Source organism: Gambusia affinis, linkage group LG21 (genome assembly GCF_019740435.1).
Source record: "Gambusia affinis linkage group LG21, SWU_Gaff_1.0, whole genome shotgun sequence".
Classification (NCBI taxonomy): Eukaryota; Metazoa; Chordata; class Actinopteri; order Cyprinodontiformes; family Poeciliidae; genus Gambusia; species Gambusia affinis.
Genome location: NC_057888.1, coordinates 17,800,224 through 17,818,410, shown reverse-complemented (window position 1 = coordinate 17,818,410; position 18,187 = coordinate 17,800,224). Strand labels below are relative to the sequence as shown.

At 37.9% G+C, this 18,187-nt stretch overlaps 1 protein-coding gene and 1 long non-coding RNA gene across 2 annotated transcripts in view; both read right to left on the bottom strand.

Annotated features, from left to right (window-relative positions):
* LOC122824314 (gastrula zinc finger protein XlCGF8.2DB-like) overlaps positions 1-18,187 on the bottom strand; it is a 29,790-nt gene continuing 11,603 nt past the window's right edge. Inside the window, exons 2-4 of the mRNA XM_044104764.1 lie at positions 11,255-11,951; positions 10,975-11,170; positions 1-546 (exon numbers count right to left, since the gene is read on the bottom strand). Coding sequence (XP_043960699.1) covers positions 361-546; positions 10,975-11,170; positions 11,255-11,951 — 1,079 coding nt within the window. The 3' untranslated portion in view covers positions 1-360. The remainder of the gene's footprint in view (positions 547-10,974; positions 11,171-11,254; positions 11,952-18,187) is intronic.
* On the bottom strand, positions 760-6,873 carry LOC122824318. Its single transcript, XR_006369478.1, has 2 exons — positions 6,676-6,873; positions 760-992 (listed from the first exon to the last, which is right to left on the bottom strand). It is a non-coding gene; the product is annotated as an uncharacterized LOC122824318 (long non-coding RNA).

Here is an 18,187-nt window from a genome sequence, read left to right as displayed (position 1 = left end):
AACGGCTTTTCCCCAGTGTGAATCATCATGTGCTGAGTTAAATGCAGTTTTAGAAAAAAACTTTTTCCACAGTTTCCACAAGAGAATGGCTTTTCACCGGTGTGAATTATCATGTGCCGATTTAAATGCTGTTTTCGATAAAAACGTTTTCCACAGTTTCCACATGAGAATGGCTTTTCACCGGTGTGAATCCTCATGTGCAGAGCTAAATGATGTTTATGAATAAAGCTTTTTCCACAGTTCACACATGAAAACGGCTTTTCACCAGAGTGAATCATCATGTGCCGAGTTAATTGCTGTTTTCGACTAAACTTTGTCCACAGTTCCCACATGAAAACGGCTTTTCACCAGTATGAATCATCATGTGCGAGTTAAATCCCGTTTTCTACTAAAACTTTGTCCACAGTTCCCACATGAAAACGGCTTTTCACCAGTATGAATCATCATGTGCTGAGTTAAATCCCGTTTTCTACTAAAACTTTGTCCACAGGTCCCACATGAAAACGGCTTTTCACCAGTATGAATCATCATGTGCCGAGTTAAATGCTGTTTTCGAATAAAACTTTGTCCACAGTTCCCACATGAAAACGGCTTTTCACCAGTATGAATTCTAATATGATCATTGAGAGCATATTTGGTAGTGAAATGTTTTTCACAGATGACACATGTGAAAGGTTCGCTTCTCTCCTCATTTTGGTTCTCAGCTTCCTGGAAATTGACTTGGTTTCCGTTAGGTTCTGATTGATTGTGGTGTGTTTGCTCATAAGCTGTAGCCACCATGAAGGTATCACTCTCCTGTTTTGATGCAACCTGTTCTTCACTCTGACTGCAGTCAACTTCTTTCTCTCCCACTTTTCTCTGTTGATGTTTGTGATCCTCTGGCTCTTCCTGTTCTTGTTTCCCCTGCAAAGGTTCTAACTCCTCCTGGTCCAGAGTGGAGCTCCTCTCCTGGTCACATGGCTTCTCCTTATAAATGTTATGTCGTCGGCGATCTAGGGAAGAAAACAGAAAAAAGAGGAATTGTTAACTTTATTTATTGAAGTAAATGAGAGAAGACTTTCATTTAATCCCAAATTTGTAATTGGAAATTTTGATTTAAGTGCAAGCTATAATTATTCCTGTTATTTAGGAATTATTACATTTTATGTTGGTTATGTTAGTTAAATGTCGGTTTTATATTCAGGATTTACTGTTGCTAGTGGGAAACTACGTACACTCTAAACAATAATAATGCAAACAAAGATGCTGACTAATCATGTTAGTCTAAGAATCTAATATTTTCAATCTTTGAAATCTATTTCTGTATGCAAAATCAATCTACTCAAGTAAGTACTATGGCATAAGAGGATCAGTGTAGACCAGAGGCGTCAAACCCATTTTCATTTTGGGCCTTATTAAAAATCTGAATGTTCTTAAAGGGCCGGTTGTGTCAGGAATCAGTGATGTCAGTAACGCGTTAATTTGTAACGCGTTACTGACGTCGGACCACTTTTTTCAGTAACGAGTAGCGTTGCTATTTCAAATCGAGTAGTCAGACTACAGTTACTTATCAAAATCACTGTGCGTTACTATCTTCTTTTGTTATTTAATCGTATTTCCTCGACACGTCTTGTCGAGTGACCGACGTCTCTATGCGACAGAAATGTAAACAATGGAGGGAGATGCCATTTTGTTGGTGGAAAAACTGGAACTATTTTGAGTTTCTGTCGCCAAGTCCGATTATTATAAGCGGCTTTGGGCTTCATTTTTTTAAGTCGCTTGCAGATTTAATGAGTGGCGGGTTGCGCCTTTTTGGGCTCGTTTTTGAACGTGAAGTTGCTCATTTGGGCTTGGAAATAAGCAGAGACTCATAATAAATCCCAGAATTTGTCCGTCATTAAGGTAGTTTTAATCAGTCTCTCCCTGTCCATCATTTCCCGGATGATGCGTCCCGCTGTGTCTTTGTTAATGTCAAGTTATTATATTACCTCTGAATGACGTCGAGCTTCGCGTTGCGCTCCAGAAAACTGCAAACATCGAGACTAATGTGAACAGCGCAATAAACGTGAAAACAGCCACGAATGAACGTGTCCGTAGTTGGCAATGATTATAATGGCAATTTAACGCCATTATAATTATTAATATTAAGATAAGTGTCACAAATCTGTGCAGCCATCTGAGCTGTGGAGCTGCAGGAGGAGCTCTGTGCGCTGCGACATCAAACGCAGGGCCGTAACGCAGAACCTGAAGGTGGGGGGTGGGGGGGCTTTACAATCCTTCTTAGAGTTTTCCAGACAACAGTGGACCACACAAATTACTCAGGTTTTTTATTTTTTTGTACTGTTTTTTCTACAATCTCCTCTTCAGTTCAGCCTTATCAGTGGAGACACATTGTTGATGTTACCATTATAAAATAGCTGACAATTAAGAATTGGCAAAGCTCCATATAATTTTCACAGGAGGCAGAGCGTTGTTGTTAGCACCTGCTGAAAGTAACTAAAAAGTTACTTTTAGTGTAACTTAGTTACTTTCCAAATCAAGTAGTCAGTAATATAACTAAGTTACTTTTTCAAGGAGTAATCAGTAGTCCGATTAAAGTTACTTTTTCAAAGTAACTATGCCAACACTGGTCAGGATCTAATGATAAAACCCATTAGACTGTTAAAATATCAATAAACATCTGTTTGTTTCTGCATTCAATGCGTGTTTCTTAAAAAGAAATATGAAACATCTTTTCACACTGATCAGTCCATCTGGGATTTTGTGCTTTTGAAGTGTTAATTTCTGTAATGTGAAACCTGACTTTTTTTAATCGATTAATGGTGGAAAAATTTGCAGTAAAATCAGAAAGAAAGAAATGTGGGGACCAGTTGATTTTGTATGAATTTTGGAGATCTGTGAAAAATATTTATTGGTATAAGAGGAACTACTTGATATAACTTGGGAATCTAGACGGCCACATAAAAAGCTACGGCGGGCCAGATTTGGCCCCCGGGCCTTGAGTTTGACACATGTGATGTAGACACAGTACATTTCTGCCCCCCAAAAAACTCTGAATTTTTCTAGGGAAAAAAAAAAAAACACTTCTGAGCTCCAAAATGTTAAAATTTGCTAGAAAAAAAAAAGTGAGATTTTCTGGAAGAGAAAAGCAAATTTGTTAGATTAAACTTAAAATTTTGCACATTACTTGTAAAGAACATTCTAAGAACTATAAGTATTTATTAGTTCATAGTCAAGTAAAAGTAAAAAGTAGACTGCAGTAAAACTACTTCTATGACTTCCCAGCCCCCCTCAAACAATCACCCAGTATTACCCCTCAAAATAGATCATAACTTAGTAGCTTATTCTTCATAACAAGTTTAAGGTTAGTCAATGACTAGACATCATTTAGCTAACCTTATCTGCATCAGACAGCATTAGTCAACTTATTAAATTCTTTTAATTTCTTTTTTTTTTTAAACTGGTAAAAGTTCTTTGCCTTTTGGTAGTCTGTTGGCATGAATTTAACACACCAGCCTCTGCACAGCACCAGCATGATGCCTCAGTCGGTTAGCACAGGTGCAAAAACTGCGGGAGTATTTTCGGGCTCCTGTTGAGTTTAAAGGCGGCTCATAAAAAACATGTTAATGGTTTAAAAATTATAAATGCTGAACAAAGTGCGAGGGACATAGGGCACAGATATGGGAAGTGCGGGAGTCCCTAAAATAATAGAACCAAACTAGAAAATTCTTGAAGAAATTTAACTGGGGCCTGCCAAAGTATGCCCGTCGGTTTGGACCCAGCGTTCTGATGCTAAAAATTAGCATCAATGCTAAAGTAAGCTGCAATGTAATCAATAGCATGTGGAGAATGTTAAGTAATCTGGACGTGCAACATTCAGTATGATAAAGTAAGTGTATAAGATCAAATTAGCCAAAATGCTAATGTAAGCATAATACTTTCAGTAGCATGTGGGGTATCATTAGAATGTTTACTGTCATTTACTTACTCCATTAAGTATACTAAACATGGCTAAGTCAGAAAAATAGGTAATAGCTTATTTAAGCAAAAAGGCTAATGCTAATGAACTGCCTTGCGCAGTACCTAACCTGAGAGAAAAATATAATGCAGAGTAATATCATTGCACCGCCTGTGGCAGTGCACTAACCTGGGGATCATATTGAGGATTTATTTTGAAATTTGCAGAAAGCTCCATAATAAATGCCCACACTAATCCAATGTGTAAGGGTGCTTTGGATAAACCAGTCACATAAAGCCTAAAAGAGCAATTACATGATGTAAAAATTGTCAAGGCTTTTATTTTGAAATTTTTGTTAAGCTTCATTTCAAAGGGCCAAACTAATCCCATGTGTAACAGTGATTGTGTTAAATCGGTTATACAATGCTCAAAAAAGCAATTATCAGATGTAAAAATTGCCTACACTTTTATTTTGAAATTTTCAGTAAGCTTCATTATAAATGGTCAAACTAATCCCATGTGTAACAGTGATTGTGTTAAATCGGTTATCTAATGCTCAAAACACAAGTAGTTCTAAAGGTCAGCTAAGTCCTCCTCTGTAGTAACTGACAGTTCCGCCATGTTGTAGTTTTGACATTCAGCTCAGACCTCTTCTGTAGGCACTGAGGTTTCCGCCATGTTGTAGTTCTAACCTTCAGTCTTTGTAGTTCTAAAGAGCAGCTCAACTGTCACGTGAGTGAAACACACAGGGAGAGACAGAATTCAATAGTTTGAAGCAGTTAGTTTTTCTGATCAAAGCAGGCCAAACATATCCTTGCCTAAATGCTGCCAACAGCATGTGGGTTATCATTAGAATGTTTTCTGTAATTGACTTACTCCATTCAGTATATTTAAAATGACTAATAAGTAAGAAAAATTGCTAATAGCTTATTTAAGGTAAAAGTCTAATCTTAATGAACTGCCTTGCTGTGCAAGGCAATTCCCTAACCTAAGAGAAGAATATAGTGCATTCTAATATTATTGCACCGCCATAGGCGGTGCATTAACCTGAGGGGAATATAAAGGCTTTTATTTTGAAAAATAAACAAAAGCTTCATATTAAATGCCCACACTAATCCAATGTCTAAGCCAGTCGTTCTAAATGGAAGCTCAGCTCTCTGTTTTAACTGAGTGTTAGTTAGAACTACAGATATGGCGTTTTTGTAGTACTTTTTATTATCATTAGGTCAAAGGCTAATGCTAATGCACTGGCTTGCACTTCAGGCCAGTGCATAAGTAACCTGAGAGAAAAAGATAACACAGGCTAATATTATTGCACTAACCTGACTGAAATGTTGGGACTTTTATTGTGAAATTTCCATTAAGCTTCATTTAAAATTGACACACTAATCCTGTTTGTAACAATGGTTGGTTAAAATCAGTTATAAAATGCCCACAACAGTTCTCAAGCCCAGCTCATTCCAGAGAGTTCTGCCATAAAAAGAACTACAGTGATGCGTTCTTGTAGTCATAATCAGCTGCTCTACCCTCATGTGTTCCGTTGCTATGGTAATGGATCAGCTGCTAACTGTCGTGTGTGAGACAGAAAGGTGTAAAAAGAATTCTATCTTTGTGAGACACCCAGTCAGTTAATATGGAAAAAGCACCCTGAACAAACTTTTGCCTTTCAGGAACCGAGAGACATAATCGAAAACCGTTTGAAGCGTATGAGAGGGCTATTTGTCGTCTCCAATAGTACCGCAATTCATATTTATACCTCATTCACAGTAATTACAGTGATGAGACAAAGATAGTGTGTGCAGGGCTCAGAAAATTTTTCAGAAATCTATGGAAGTGAATCTGGGAGAGCGTCAGTTAGCGCATGAGTTTGCTCTGAAGCACCTTGACAGAAAACCGTAAGCGCTAGAGAAATATCGAAAACATTTTACATTGACAGGCATACGTGTCAATGTCGTCACCGAGTTTGATACCGATAGGGCGAAATTTGTGGGCGTGACAGCGATTTCAAAATTGTTTTGGGGTCAAAAATTGACTTAATTTCACACTAACGGAATGGTGGTTGGTGTCAGTTATGCTCTGCGTTTCGACAGCTGGAAATTTTACTCGTTTTTCACTTTTTACGTCGCCATCGTAAATCCGAATCCTAATAAAGGTAATAGCGCCCCTCCCGGCATCGAGCCGCACGTTTTGATACCACTTTTGTGGGTGGGCTGAATGATGCGAGCATAAACGGTGACGGAAGAAAAAGTTGATAATAATAATAAAGAAACATTCTATTGGGTGTAGAACAATAAGTGCTCTCCTTGTGCATTGCTATGGGCCCCAGTAATAGAACCACTACTAGGTGAAGAAGGCAAGGCTAACTCCGCCGCGGTGCTGGTTGCCATGGTTACGTTACTCTTCTTATGAATAACGGATGCATGCGGGGATAAAATTATCATTATATATCTTCTATAGAAGACCTTTTAAAGAACATATGTACAAGATATTTTACTTACAGTTGATTATTAAACTATTTTATTGACTTGCTCTTGTACAGGCAGAAAGTAAAGATGCCTGGTCATGCTACGATTCACTGTAGCTAGATGAAACTGATATAACTTAACCTATTATTTTATTTTAAAACTTTAACCAGGACCCAAAATGTCAAAGCAACATTGATAGATTCCGAAAGTTAGACAAAATGTCTGGCCACAATCGCGGCTGGAGATGGAAAACCAAACACTGGTGTTTCCTACCTATTCGGTGTAAGATTATCTGGGGAGTCCGGAAAAAATCCAGCAGTCTGCGCTGATCATCCATCTCTTCCTCCGACTTGACGGTTATTTCTTTAAACTCTGTGAATGTTTCTTCTGCAGCAGTTAACCAGTTGTTCATAAACTTATTTAAACTGGACCGAAAACATTTTGAAAAATTCGTCCATTAAGCAAAACGGCTCTTTTGTTTTTGTTTTTGTTTGTTTTGTTTTGTATTTTTTTAAAACAATTTGAACAAGTTTACAATACCACGTGGCATGTACACACAAGAAGAAAACAAGTCTTACAGGCTTATGGCACACATAATTATAAGAAAATAAAAAAATAAAAATAAATAAAAATACTGTTAGAATATGTTCTCATCTTAACTTGTCTTTAAGTTATTTTGTGTTATATGTTCATGCATTCTAATTTACGTTGAAAGGTACAGTTGTAAGTTCTGCATCCTGTCACTTTCTGTTTATGTGCATGTTGTACTGCTGTTGTCCACTGGGGGCAGTGAGAGCAAGTTCGTGTGTGTAGACTGCATTGTTCTAATAAAACAAAGAAGTGAAGACGTTGTTAACTGGAACGTTGGCAATAAAGTGAACACAGCTATCTAACAAAAGAAGTGTGGTTCATTGTCAAACATGAGTACTGAACAAGAAAACCCAACAAATACAAAGACATAAAAATAAAAAAAGTAAAATAAAAATATACATTAAAATTAATCAGACGTCAAACAGAGTGATAGAATGACAAAAATAAACAGAAAAAGACAGACAAATAAGGGGAACAAGCAACAAAACGGCTCTTCTTCAACGGCTTCTTCTGCTTCTGCTTCTTTTTCTTCTTCGATTTTTTATTTTTTATTTTTTATTTTTTTGGCGGTTGGCAAACAATGGAGATGCCACCAACTGGTAAAGAGTGTGGATCAAAATGTCATTCAAGGATTACAAACTATTAATAAATAACTGCGTTCATTTTAAATAAGCAACACTGATAATCTGATCAATTTTACTTTTCAAATTATTTCTAAATAAAATCAACTAAATCCAATTTAACTTTAAGTTATTTTCCTAATTTAAGATTATTTTATTTCTTGGCAAGGTATCACATCAAGAACAAAGAGGTATCAAGTTTATCAGATCAGGAAGTCTTTGGGTTAAAGAAAAGAATGTCCAAAGTAAGGAAACAATTATGATTAGAATGATGCACAGCAGCACTTTATTATTTCTCATAGGTTTCTGCTGTGTTGGTTTTAGCTTCTAACCCAATATGGATTATTTTAAAATAGCATCTTTGAATCTTAACTGGGCGAGGGAGGCTGAAAAACGTGCTTTAATTTACCAAACATTGAACCAAAAGAAAATTGACATTATTTACCTACAAGAAACTCATAGTGATGATTTAACTGAAATCAGACTCTTCCTCTCATAATTAAGGCAGTTTGTATTATTCAGTAAAAAAAAAAAAAATAAAAAATCCCATTAAAATGAATTGATCTTTGTAGTTGTAATGGGACCAATTTAAAAAAAAAAAAAAAAAAAAAAGGCAAAATATCTTCAGAACAAGATCTTGGTCTTCATGTCATTCTGCAAAGTATTCCAGGCATGATGTTGACATACTTGGTTGCTATTTTTCAAACTGAATTCAAATTGGCAGAGTGAAAATGAATTTGAACATTTAATGCTTTATTTTCCTACATTTGTCATGTAAGGCTATCCTCAAGCAATGAAAGATTAGATTATTTTTAGACCGTTTTCACCATTTCACAAGGAGTACCAATTGCACAAATAAACCAGACAAACAAACTCTTTCAAAATTATGGGGTTTTTTTTATTATCCTGTAAATGCTCAGCTTTTTTTTGTTGCCATTTTAGCAAATGTAAAAAGAACAGAAAAACAGACATCCAGCGAGCTAAATGTTTTAGTATTTACTTGTAATATAGGAGTGTTCTATTGTTTTCTTGAGGCATGAATTGTAAGGCTATTAGGAAATTGACTATGGATGGTAATATAGAACATCTAACTTTCTACATAAATGCCATTGTGTATCTGAATCACTGTAAGCCTTTCTTATATACCAATTGTTAAATATTTGGTTAAACATCATAATAAGTCAGTAATTATTTGATCATCTTGATTTTATAGACTTAATTTTGCATAGGACAAAAATAGAACAAAAACAAAATACAGGCAGAATCAACACATATAACAAAGACATATAACAAAGCAAGACAAGTCAAAAATTTGTTTTTACATTTACTAAATAAAATGTACATACAGGGATAGTTGGACACTTGTTAAGACAAAGTGAATGTCTTCTATTATGTGCATATGTTTAGTATATAAAACTTTTCCTCTATTAGGTCTCCCTGATTATGCTAATAAAGAACCAGTCCACTCGCGTAGAAGCACCAAATGATCAGTCAAATTAAGCATAAATTTGATTCAGTACAAATCATTATTAATAGTGACATATAGCTGATCCATTCTGTAAACATTTGACAAGCTTTCGCTTTGAATCCTAAAACCTATTTACATTTTCTGGGACAGCATAACATATAAAGACCCACAAGGAAGTAACTGCAGTAAAATGGGGATTAAGGAAAAAACTACGTTTATATCATCGGACTTCAGAACTGACAGACTGAGGAGATGGCTGATATTAGCTGCCTTGTTCTTGAAAAATATATACATTTATTCAAAACAATAATTCTGGCATTATTGGTCCCCAAAGTGGTTCTAGTTTCTCTCGTTGGCCAGCCTGTTGAAACTGTGGCTAATTTTAAATACTTCGTGTTATTCCTGGACAGTCAGCTCAAAACACAAAAAAAACTGGCAATGTTTTAAAGAACTGTTCTCAGAGACTCTATCTTTTTAAAAGACCCAGTAATTTTGGAGTCTTTTTAAAAGATAGAGATGTTGAGTGTTTTATCAAATGACCAGATTTTCATAAATCTTGAGACATTGTTGAGTGACAATGTTGACAATATTGAGTGTTTTAACTTCATCTCCTTGGCTAGTTTGGTCACATGAGCTGCAGATTATCAGACAAACTTTTAAGAATACTTTCAATGGCGGGTAAAGTAGCGGGTAAATAGTGGTGAAACTCTGTCTCAACTGTTTGATGAAAGAACCTGGAAGATGGCGAGGAATATTTTCATAGAAAGCATCCATCCTCATTTTTAATCAGTTTGAACATCTGAGCTGATAGAGGCAGTACTGTGTTCCTCTGGCAACTAAGAACATTGCTTACAAATCACTTACTGATAGTACAATAATTATTCTTAACCAAATTAAATAACATTTACCTGTAGCATGCTAAGTGTATTCCTCAATGCACAAATTGTTCAAGGATTTAAGGATTTTTATTATCATACCACCTTGATAGTTTGTGGGAAGAAATTTATACTCAGGTCCCAGATCAAGAAATTGAAAGGCTGCTCCCCAAAGTCCTTTGTGCAGCTTTGACCACAACTTTGCAGAGCCATCCTCTCACCACAAGTGATGCAGACAGAGAAGGCTCTCCACCCCACAGCGATAATAGCTGCTAACCTTAACAGGTTAATTTACTGTTACTCAACATGACGTAGCATTTAAGGTAACATTAGCTTTTGTTTAATTGGGACAAAAAAGCTAAGCTTGACTTACCCAATGGATTGTTATGCTAACATACCGCAACATGGTAATCAAAGAATTTAAGCTAACATTAGATAACATTTTTTTTACCTAAAACCTAAACCACCCGTATTTAATGGGTTAAGTCGTGTTAACCAACACGCTAGCATAAGCCAAGATGATATTAACATTTAAGCTAACATTAGATAACATTTTTTTTACCTAGACTGGTTAATATAATTTGAAACAAATAACAGCTTCAGTTTCAGTCTAGTTTTGCTTTAAAGACAGACCTATCAAAGATTTTTTTTAATACAGTAAATTTCAAAGTGCAAAATAATTAATGAACATCTACAAATAGAGCACAACAGCACATTTTATTTTGGATTAAAAGTGTATTAAAGTTAACCTCATTCACCCCACTCATTCTTTCTACAAAGATAATAATACAAATCAATACTTCAAGTACACGTTGTACATCTCTAAGTATCCAAATGTTAAGATCCAAATTATCACATTTAACAAATTAGATACTTAAACCATTTCCCCACTTTATAAACAAGAAAGTCCTCCAGTTTTCATCTAATGACTTTTATAATGAACCTCAACATAGAACAAATATGGAAAATAGTTCTACGGCTTTTCACCAGTGTGAATCATCATGTGCCGAGTTAAAACCTGTTTTCGACTGAAACTTTGTCCACACTTCCCACATGAAAACGGCTTTTCACCAGTATGAATCATCATGTGTTGAGTTAAAACCTGTTTTCGACTGAAACTTTGTCCACAATTCCCACATGAAAACGGCTTTTCACCAGTATGAATCATCATGTGCCGAGTTAAAACCTGTTTTTGAATAAAACTTTGTCCACAGTTCCCACATGAAAACGGCTTTTCACCAGTATGAATCATCATGTGTTGAGTTAAAACCTGTTTTCGACTGAAACTTTGTCCACAGTTCCCACATGAAAACGGCTTTTCACCAGTATGAATCATCATGTGCCGAGTTAAATTCTGTTTTTGAATAAAACTTTGTCCACAGTTCCCACATGAAAACGGCTTTTCACCAGTATGAATCATCATGTGCTGAGTTAAATCCCGTTTTCTACTAAAACTTTGTCCACAGTTCCCACATGAAAACGGCTTTTCACCAGTATGAATCATCATGTGCCGAGTTAAATGCTGTTTTTGAATAAAACTTTGTCCACAGTTCCCACATGAAAACGGCTTTTCACCAGTATGAATCATCATGTGCTGAGTTAAATTCTGTTTTCGACTGAAACTTTGTCCACAGTTCCCACATGAAAACGGCTTTTCACCAGTATGAATCATCATGTGCTGAGTTAAATCCCGTTTTCTACTAAAACTTTGTCCACAGTTCCCACATGAAAACGGCTTTTCACCAGTATGAATCATCATGTGCCGAGTTAAATGCTGTTTTTGAATAAAACTTTGTCCACAGTTCCCACATGAAAACGGCTTTTCACCAGTGTGAATCATCATGTGCCGAGTTAAATCCCGTTTTCTACTAAAACTTTGTCCACAGTTCCCACATGAAAACGGCTTTTCACCAGTATGAATCATCATGTGCTGAGTTAAATGCTGTTTTCGACTGAAACTTTGTCCACAGTTCCCACATGAAAACGGCTTTTCACCAGTATGAATTCTAATATGATCATTGAGAGCATATTTGGTAGTGAAATGTTTTTCACAGATGACACATGTGAAAGGTTCGCTTCTCTCCTCATTTTGGTTCTCAGCTTCCTGGAAGTTGACTTGGTTTCCGTTAGGTTCTGATTGATTGTGGTGTGTTTGCTCATAAGCTGTAGCCACCATGAAGGTATCACTCTCCTGTTTTGATGCAACCTGTTCTTCACTCTGACTGCAGTCAACTTCTTTCTCTCCCACTTTTCTCTGTTGATGTTTGTGATCCTCTGGCTCTTCCTGTTCTTGTTTCCCCTGCAAAGGTTCTAACTCCTCCTGGTCCAGAGTGGAGCTCCTCTCCTGGTCACATGGCTTCTCCTTATAAATGTTATGTCGTCGGCAATCTAGGGAAGAAAACAGAAAAAAGAGGAATTGTTAACTTTATTTATTGAAGTAAATGAGAGAAGACTTTCATTTAATCCCAAATTTGTAATTGGAAATTTTGATTTAAGTGCAAGCTATAATTATTCCTGTTATTTAGGAATTATTACATTTTATGTTGGTTATGTTAGTTAAATGTCGGTTTTATATTCAGGATTTACTGTTGCTAGTGGGAAACTACGTACACTCTAAACAATAATAATGCAAACAAAGATGCTGAATAATCATGTTAGTCTAAGAATCTAATATTTTCAATCTTTGAAATCTATTTCTGTATGCAAAATCAATCTACTCAAGTAAGTACTACGGCATAAGAGGATCAGTGTAGACCAGAGGCGTCAAACCCATTTTCATTTTGGGCCTTATTAAAAATCTGAATGTTCTTAAAGGGCCGGTTGTGTCAGGATCTAATGATAAAACCCATTAGACTGTTAAAATATCAATAAACATCTGTTTGTTTCTGCATTCAATGCGTGTTTCTTAAAAAGAAATATGAAACATCTTTTCACACTGATCAGTCCATCTGGGATTTTGTGCTTTTGAAGTGTTAATTTCTGTAATGTGAAACCTGACTTTTTTTAATCGATTAATGGTGGAAAAATTTGCAGTAAAATCAGAAAGAAAGAAATGTGGGGACCAGTTGATTTTGTATGAATTTTGGAGATCTGTGAAAAATATTTATTGGTATAAGAGGAACTACTTGATATAACTTGGGAATCTAGACGGCCACATAAAAAGCTACGGCGGGCCAGATTTGACACATGTGATGTAGACACGGTACAATTCCGCCCCCAAAAAACTCTGCATTTTTCTAGGGAAAAAAAGACACTTCTGAGCTCCAAAATGTTAAAATTTGCTAGAAAAAAAAATCTGATATTTTTTGGAAGATAAAAGGAAATTTGTTAGATTAAACTTAAAATTTTGCACATTACTTGGAAAGAACATTCTAAGAACTTATGAACTGACAGTTAATGAGTTCATTAACTAGTTTACAAGTATTTATTAGTTCATAGTCAAGTAAAAGTAAAAAGTGGACTGCAGTAAAACTACTTCTATGACTTTTCAGCCCCCCTCAAACAATCACCCAGTATTACCCCTCAAGATAGATCATAACTTAGTAGCTTATTCTTCATAACAAGTTTAAGGTTAGTCAATGACTAGACATCATTTAGCTAACCTTATCTGCATCAGACAGCATTAGTCAACTTATTAAATTCTTTTAATTTCTTTTTAAACTGGTAAACGTTCTTTGTCTTTTAGTCTGTTGGCATGAATTTAACACACCAGCCTCTGCACAGCACCAGCATGATGCCTCAGTCGGTTAGCACAGGTGCAAAAACTGCGGGAGTATTTTCGGGCTCCTGTTGAGTTTAAAGGCGGCTCATAAAAAACATGTTAATGGTTTAAAAATTATAAATGCTGAACAAAGTGCGAGGGACATAGGGCACAGATATGGGAAGTGCGGGAGTCCCTAAAATAATAGAACCAAACTAGAAAATTCTTGAAGAAATTTAACTGGGGCCTGCCAAAGTATGCCCGTCGGTTTGGACCCAGCGTTCTGATGCTAAAAATTAGCATCAATGCTAAAGTAAGCTGCAATGTAATCAATAGCATGTGGAGAATGTTAAGTAATCTGGACGTGCAACATTCAGTATGATAAAGTAAGTGTATAAGATCAAATTAGCCAAAATGCTAATGTAAGCATAATACTTTCAGTAGCATGTGGGGTATCATTAGAATGTTTACTGTCATTTACTTACTCCATTAAGTATACTAAACATGGGTTGGGGGGCGCTAGAGCGCTGCAATGGAGTAGGCGCTTTTTTCTGAGGCTCCGTGTCATCTCCTTAAACTTCGCTTTTAACATAACACACCTGGCCCTCTATTCAATATTGTTTTATTTTTAGAGATTGGGTATACTTTTTTTTACTCTTGTTCCAAAATGGGGAAGAAGGACGGCGCACAGAAGGAGACAGCTCAGTTGAGTTCCGGAGCTAGCAACGAAGCTATCCTAGGTGCTATCACAGCCCAGGGGGTGCAAGTTGCTAAACTTTTCGATCATATTGATGACCTTAAGAAGACAATGGAGGGTCGTTTCAACGCTATTGAATCATCTCTCTCTGCCGTGCAAAATCAACAACGGGAGTTAGAGAGCCGAGTCAACACCATTGATGAAGCCATGTCGTCTGCTGATGGCCGCATCTCAGCCCTCGAAGCCTCCTGTGATCAACTCCGGGAAGCTAACGCCCTGTTGAGAGTGAAGCTAAGTGATTTGGAAGGTCGGTCCCGCAGATGCAATATAAGGGTGCTTGGCATCAAGGAAGGTGTAGAACAAGGTCGTCCTACTGACTTTATTTCACGGCTGTTACCGGAGGTACTCGGGAAGGATAATTTTGCCAAACCCATCAAGATTGATCGCGCCCACCGTAGTCTTAGGCCGAAACCATCACCCGAGGAGCGACCACGTGCTATCATCGCAAAGATCCACAACGATAGGGACGTGGCTAACATTCTGCGACTCAGCCGTCTGCATTCACCCCTGATGTACAACGGAGCCCGTGTGTCCATCTTTCCTGACTACACAGCTGAAGTTGTGGCGCAACGGATGGCCTTCAACAACGTGAGGAAGAAGCTAACCGAGGCGGGCGCTAAGTGCTCACTACGCCGGCGGTTTTCAAAGTGTGAGGCGCGCCTCCCCTGGGGGGCGCCAGAGCACTTTAGGGGAGGCGCGGTGCGAGGGAAAAAAATAAACCGGAAAAGCTATCTGCTTGCTGTCTACTGATGTGAGAGAAACGTCTTTTACGCATTACCCATGTGGATTTAGGAAAAAGTTGGTACTGTGGGGTGCGCGTGTGGAGCGGGGATCAGTGGAAATGTTTCCCCCCTTAGAGGATGTTTTGGCCAGTGATGTCAGTAACGTTACTGACGTCGACCACTTTTTTCTGTAACGAATAATATAACGCGTTGCTATTTCAAATACAATAGTCAGATTACAGTTACTTATCAAAATCATTTTTGCGTTACTGTGTTACTATCTTCTTTTGTTATTGAATCGTATTTCCTCTACTCGTCTTGTCGGTGACCGGCGTCTCTATCGACAGAAATGTAAACAATGGAGGAGATCGCATTTTGTTGGTGGAAAAACTGGAACTATCTTCAGTTTCTGTCGCCAAGTCCGATTATTATAAGCGGCTTTGGGCTTCATCTTTTAAAAGTCGCTTGCAAATTTAATGAGCGGCAGGTTGCGCCTTTTTGGGCTCGTTTTTGAACGTGAAGTTGCTCATTTGGGGTTGGGAATAAGCACAGACTCATAATAAATCCCAGAATTTGTCCGTCATTAAGGTAGTTTTACTCAGTCTCTCCTGTTCATCACTTTCCGGATGATCCGTCCCGCTGTGTCTTTGTTAATGTCAAGTTAATATATTACCTCTGAAAGACGTTGAGCTTAGCTTGCGCTCAGAAAACTGCAAACATCGAGACCAATATGAACAGCGCAATAAACGTGAAAACAGCCACGAATAAACGTGTCCGTAGTTGGCAATAGTTATAATGGCAAGTTAGCACCGTTATAATTATTAATATTACGGTAAGTGTCGCAGCCATCTGAGCTGTGGAGCTGCAGGAGGAGCTCTGTGCGCTGCGACATCAAACTCAGGGGCGTAACGCAGAATCTGGAGGCTGGGGGGAGGGGGGCTTTAAAATCCTTCTTAGAGTTTTCCAGACAACAGTGGACCACACAAATTACTCATGTTTTTTATTTTTGTACAATCTCCTCTTCAGTTCAACCTTATCAGTGGAGACACATTGTTGATGTTACCATTATAAAATAACTTACAATTAAGTATTGGCAAAGCTCAATGTGATTTTCACAGGAGGCAGAGCGTTGTTGTTAGCAGCTGCTGAAAGTAACTAAAAAGTTACTTAATCCTGCAGTTAGTTACTACTTGACTTGGAAAGTAACTTAGTTACTTTCCAAATCAAGTAATCAGTAATATAACTAAGTTACTTTTTCAAGGAGTAATCAGTAGTCCGATTAAAGTTACTTTTTCAAAGTAACTATGCCATCACTGGTTTTGGCCAGAGCGGGGCTGAAGGTGGAGTTTTTAGAACTCCACCCCCCTCCGCCCCCTTTCACGAGGGGGGGGGGGGGGAGGCGCAGCAGGCATTAAGCTCCTTGAAGGGGGGCTCACCCTTTCATACTTTGAAAACCCCTGCACTACGCTATCCAGCCAAGCTGCAGGTTGTACACAACAACATTGTTAAGACTTTTCTCTCACCGGCAGAGGCTGAACATTTCACTGCTTCCATCTCTGCCGCAGCAGATGTCTCAAAATAGGCTCGTTGGTTTTACTGCTCGACATAAAAAAATGCTGTACTTTGAAGCACAATATGGTTGGTTGTGTTTTTGTTTTCCTAATCGTATATCAGTTACATGTTATATTCTCAGCGGTCATTCTGGATAGACATTTCTTTCTTTATTCCTTTCCTTAACTTCTTTTTAGCTTGAATATTCTCTGGTTTGTACATCCCCTTGTGGTCGTTATATACCTGATTCTGAAACTTATAATTGTCCAGGTGTGTTATTTGTACTGTTCTTTGTTTTTTGGAGATTCCCGGGGTTTTTGCTCCCTATCTAGGAGTGGTTATGGAAGTTCTCGTGGTGTGCTGCTCTGGTCAGTTCCCAGCAGCCTCCCTTAGCTCAAAGGGAAGCACTGTTTGTTTTTTCACTGCAGTGTGGGAGTGGGAGGAGGGTGGTTCGAGGGCGGTATTTGGTCATTTGGTTTTAGAATATGGGGCAGGGAGGGGTGGGTGGGTGCCTTTTTTTTCTTCTCTTTTTTCCCTTTCTTTCTTCCTTTTCTTCCCCCCCCCCCTTTATTCAGCTCAGACAACACCTTTTTGTCCATCGTTCTGAATGTTCTTTGATTGTGCTCCTTCCATGCCAGCTATGAATCCTATTACCTTCATTACCTGGAACTGCAGAGGTATGGGTAGGGCACTCAAGAGGGGCAAGGTTTTTTCTCACTTAAAGGATCTGTCGGCTGATGTTGTGTTCTTACAGGAGACACATATCTCACCTGCAGAGCAGAGACGTTTGAGGACTTCATGGGTGTCGCGGGTGTATCAATCCAACTTCACCTCCAGGGCGAGAGGAGTGGCCATTCTCATCCGTAAATCTGTACCTTTCATATTTAAGTCACAGGTGACTGATTCAGGCGGGAGATATGTTCTTATTACTGGCTTCATTAATTCTGTCCCTCTGGCCCTTCTTAACATCTATGCACCTAACTTTGACTGTCCAGACTTCTACAAAAGAGTATTTAATCTTGTAGCGGAACACAGCGAATATAGGATCATTGTTGGGGTGATTTTAATTGCTACCTCGACCCTGTCCTAGACAGGTCTTCTCCTAAACCTGCCCCACCATTGCAGTCCACATCGGTTATAACCAAATTAGCAACATCTTTGGATCTGGTCGATGTCTGGCGGCATCTACATCCCATAGAGAGCCAATACTCCTTTTTTTCTTCGGTACACAAATCCTCAACAAGAATTGATTATTTTCTGGTTGATTCAAACTTATTACCCCGTGTTTTCAAATCCACCTACCACCCTATTCTCATCTCTGATCATGCACCGTTGTCAGTTGAATTTAACTTTGATACTCAAAGAGCACAATACAATTGGAAACTTAATCCCTCCTTAAACTTGGACAGCTCCTTTTGCAAATTTGTCTCTAATAAGATCTCAGATTTTTTGGCCTACAATGATAATGGCGCTGTCTCTGATTCTACTCTATGGGAATCTT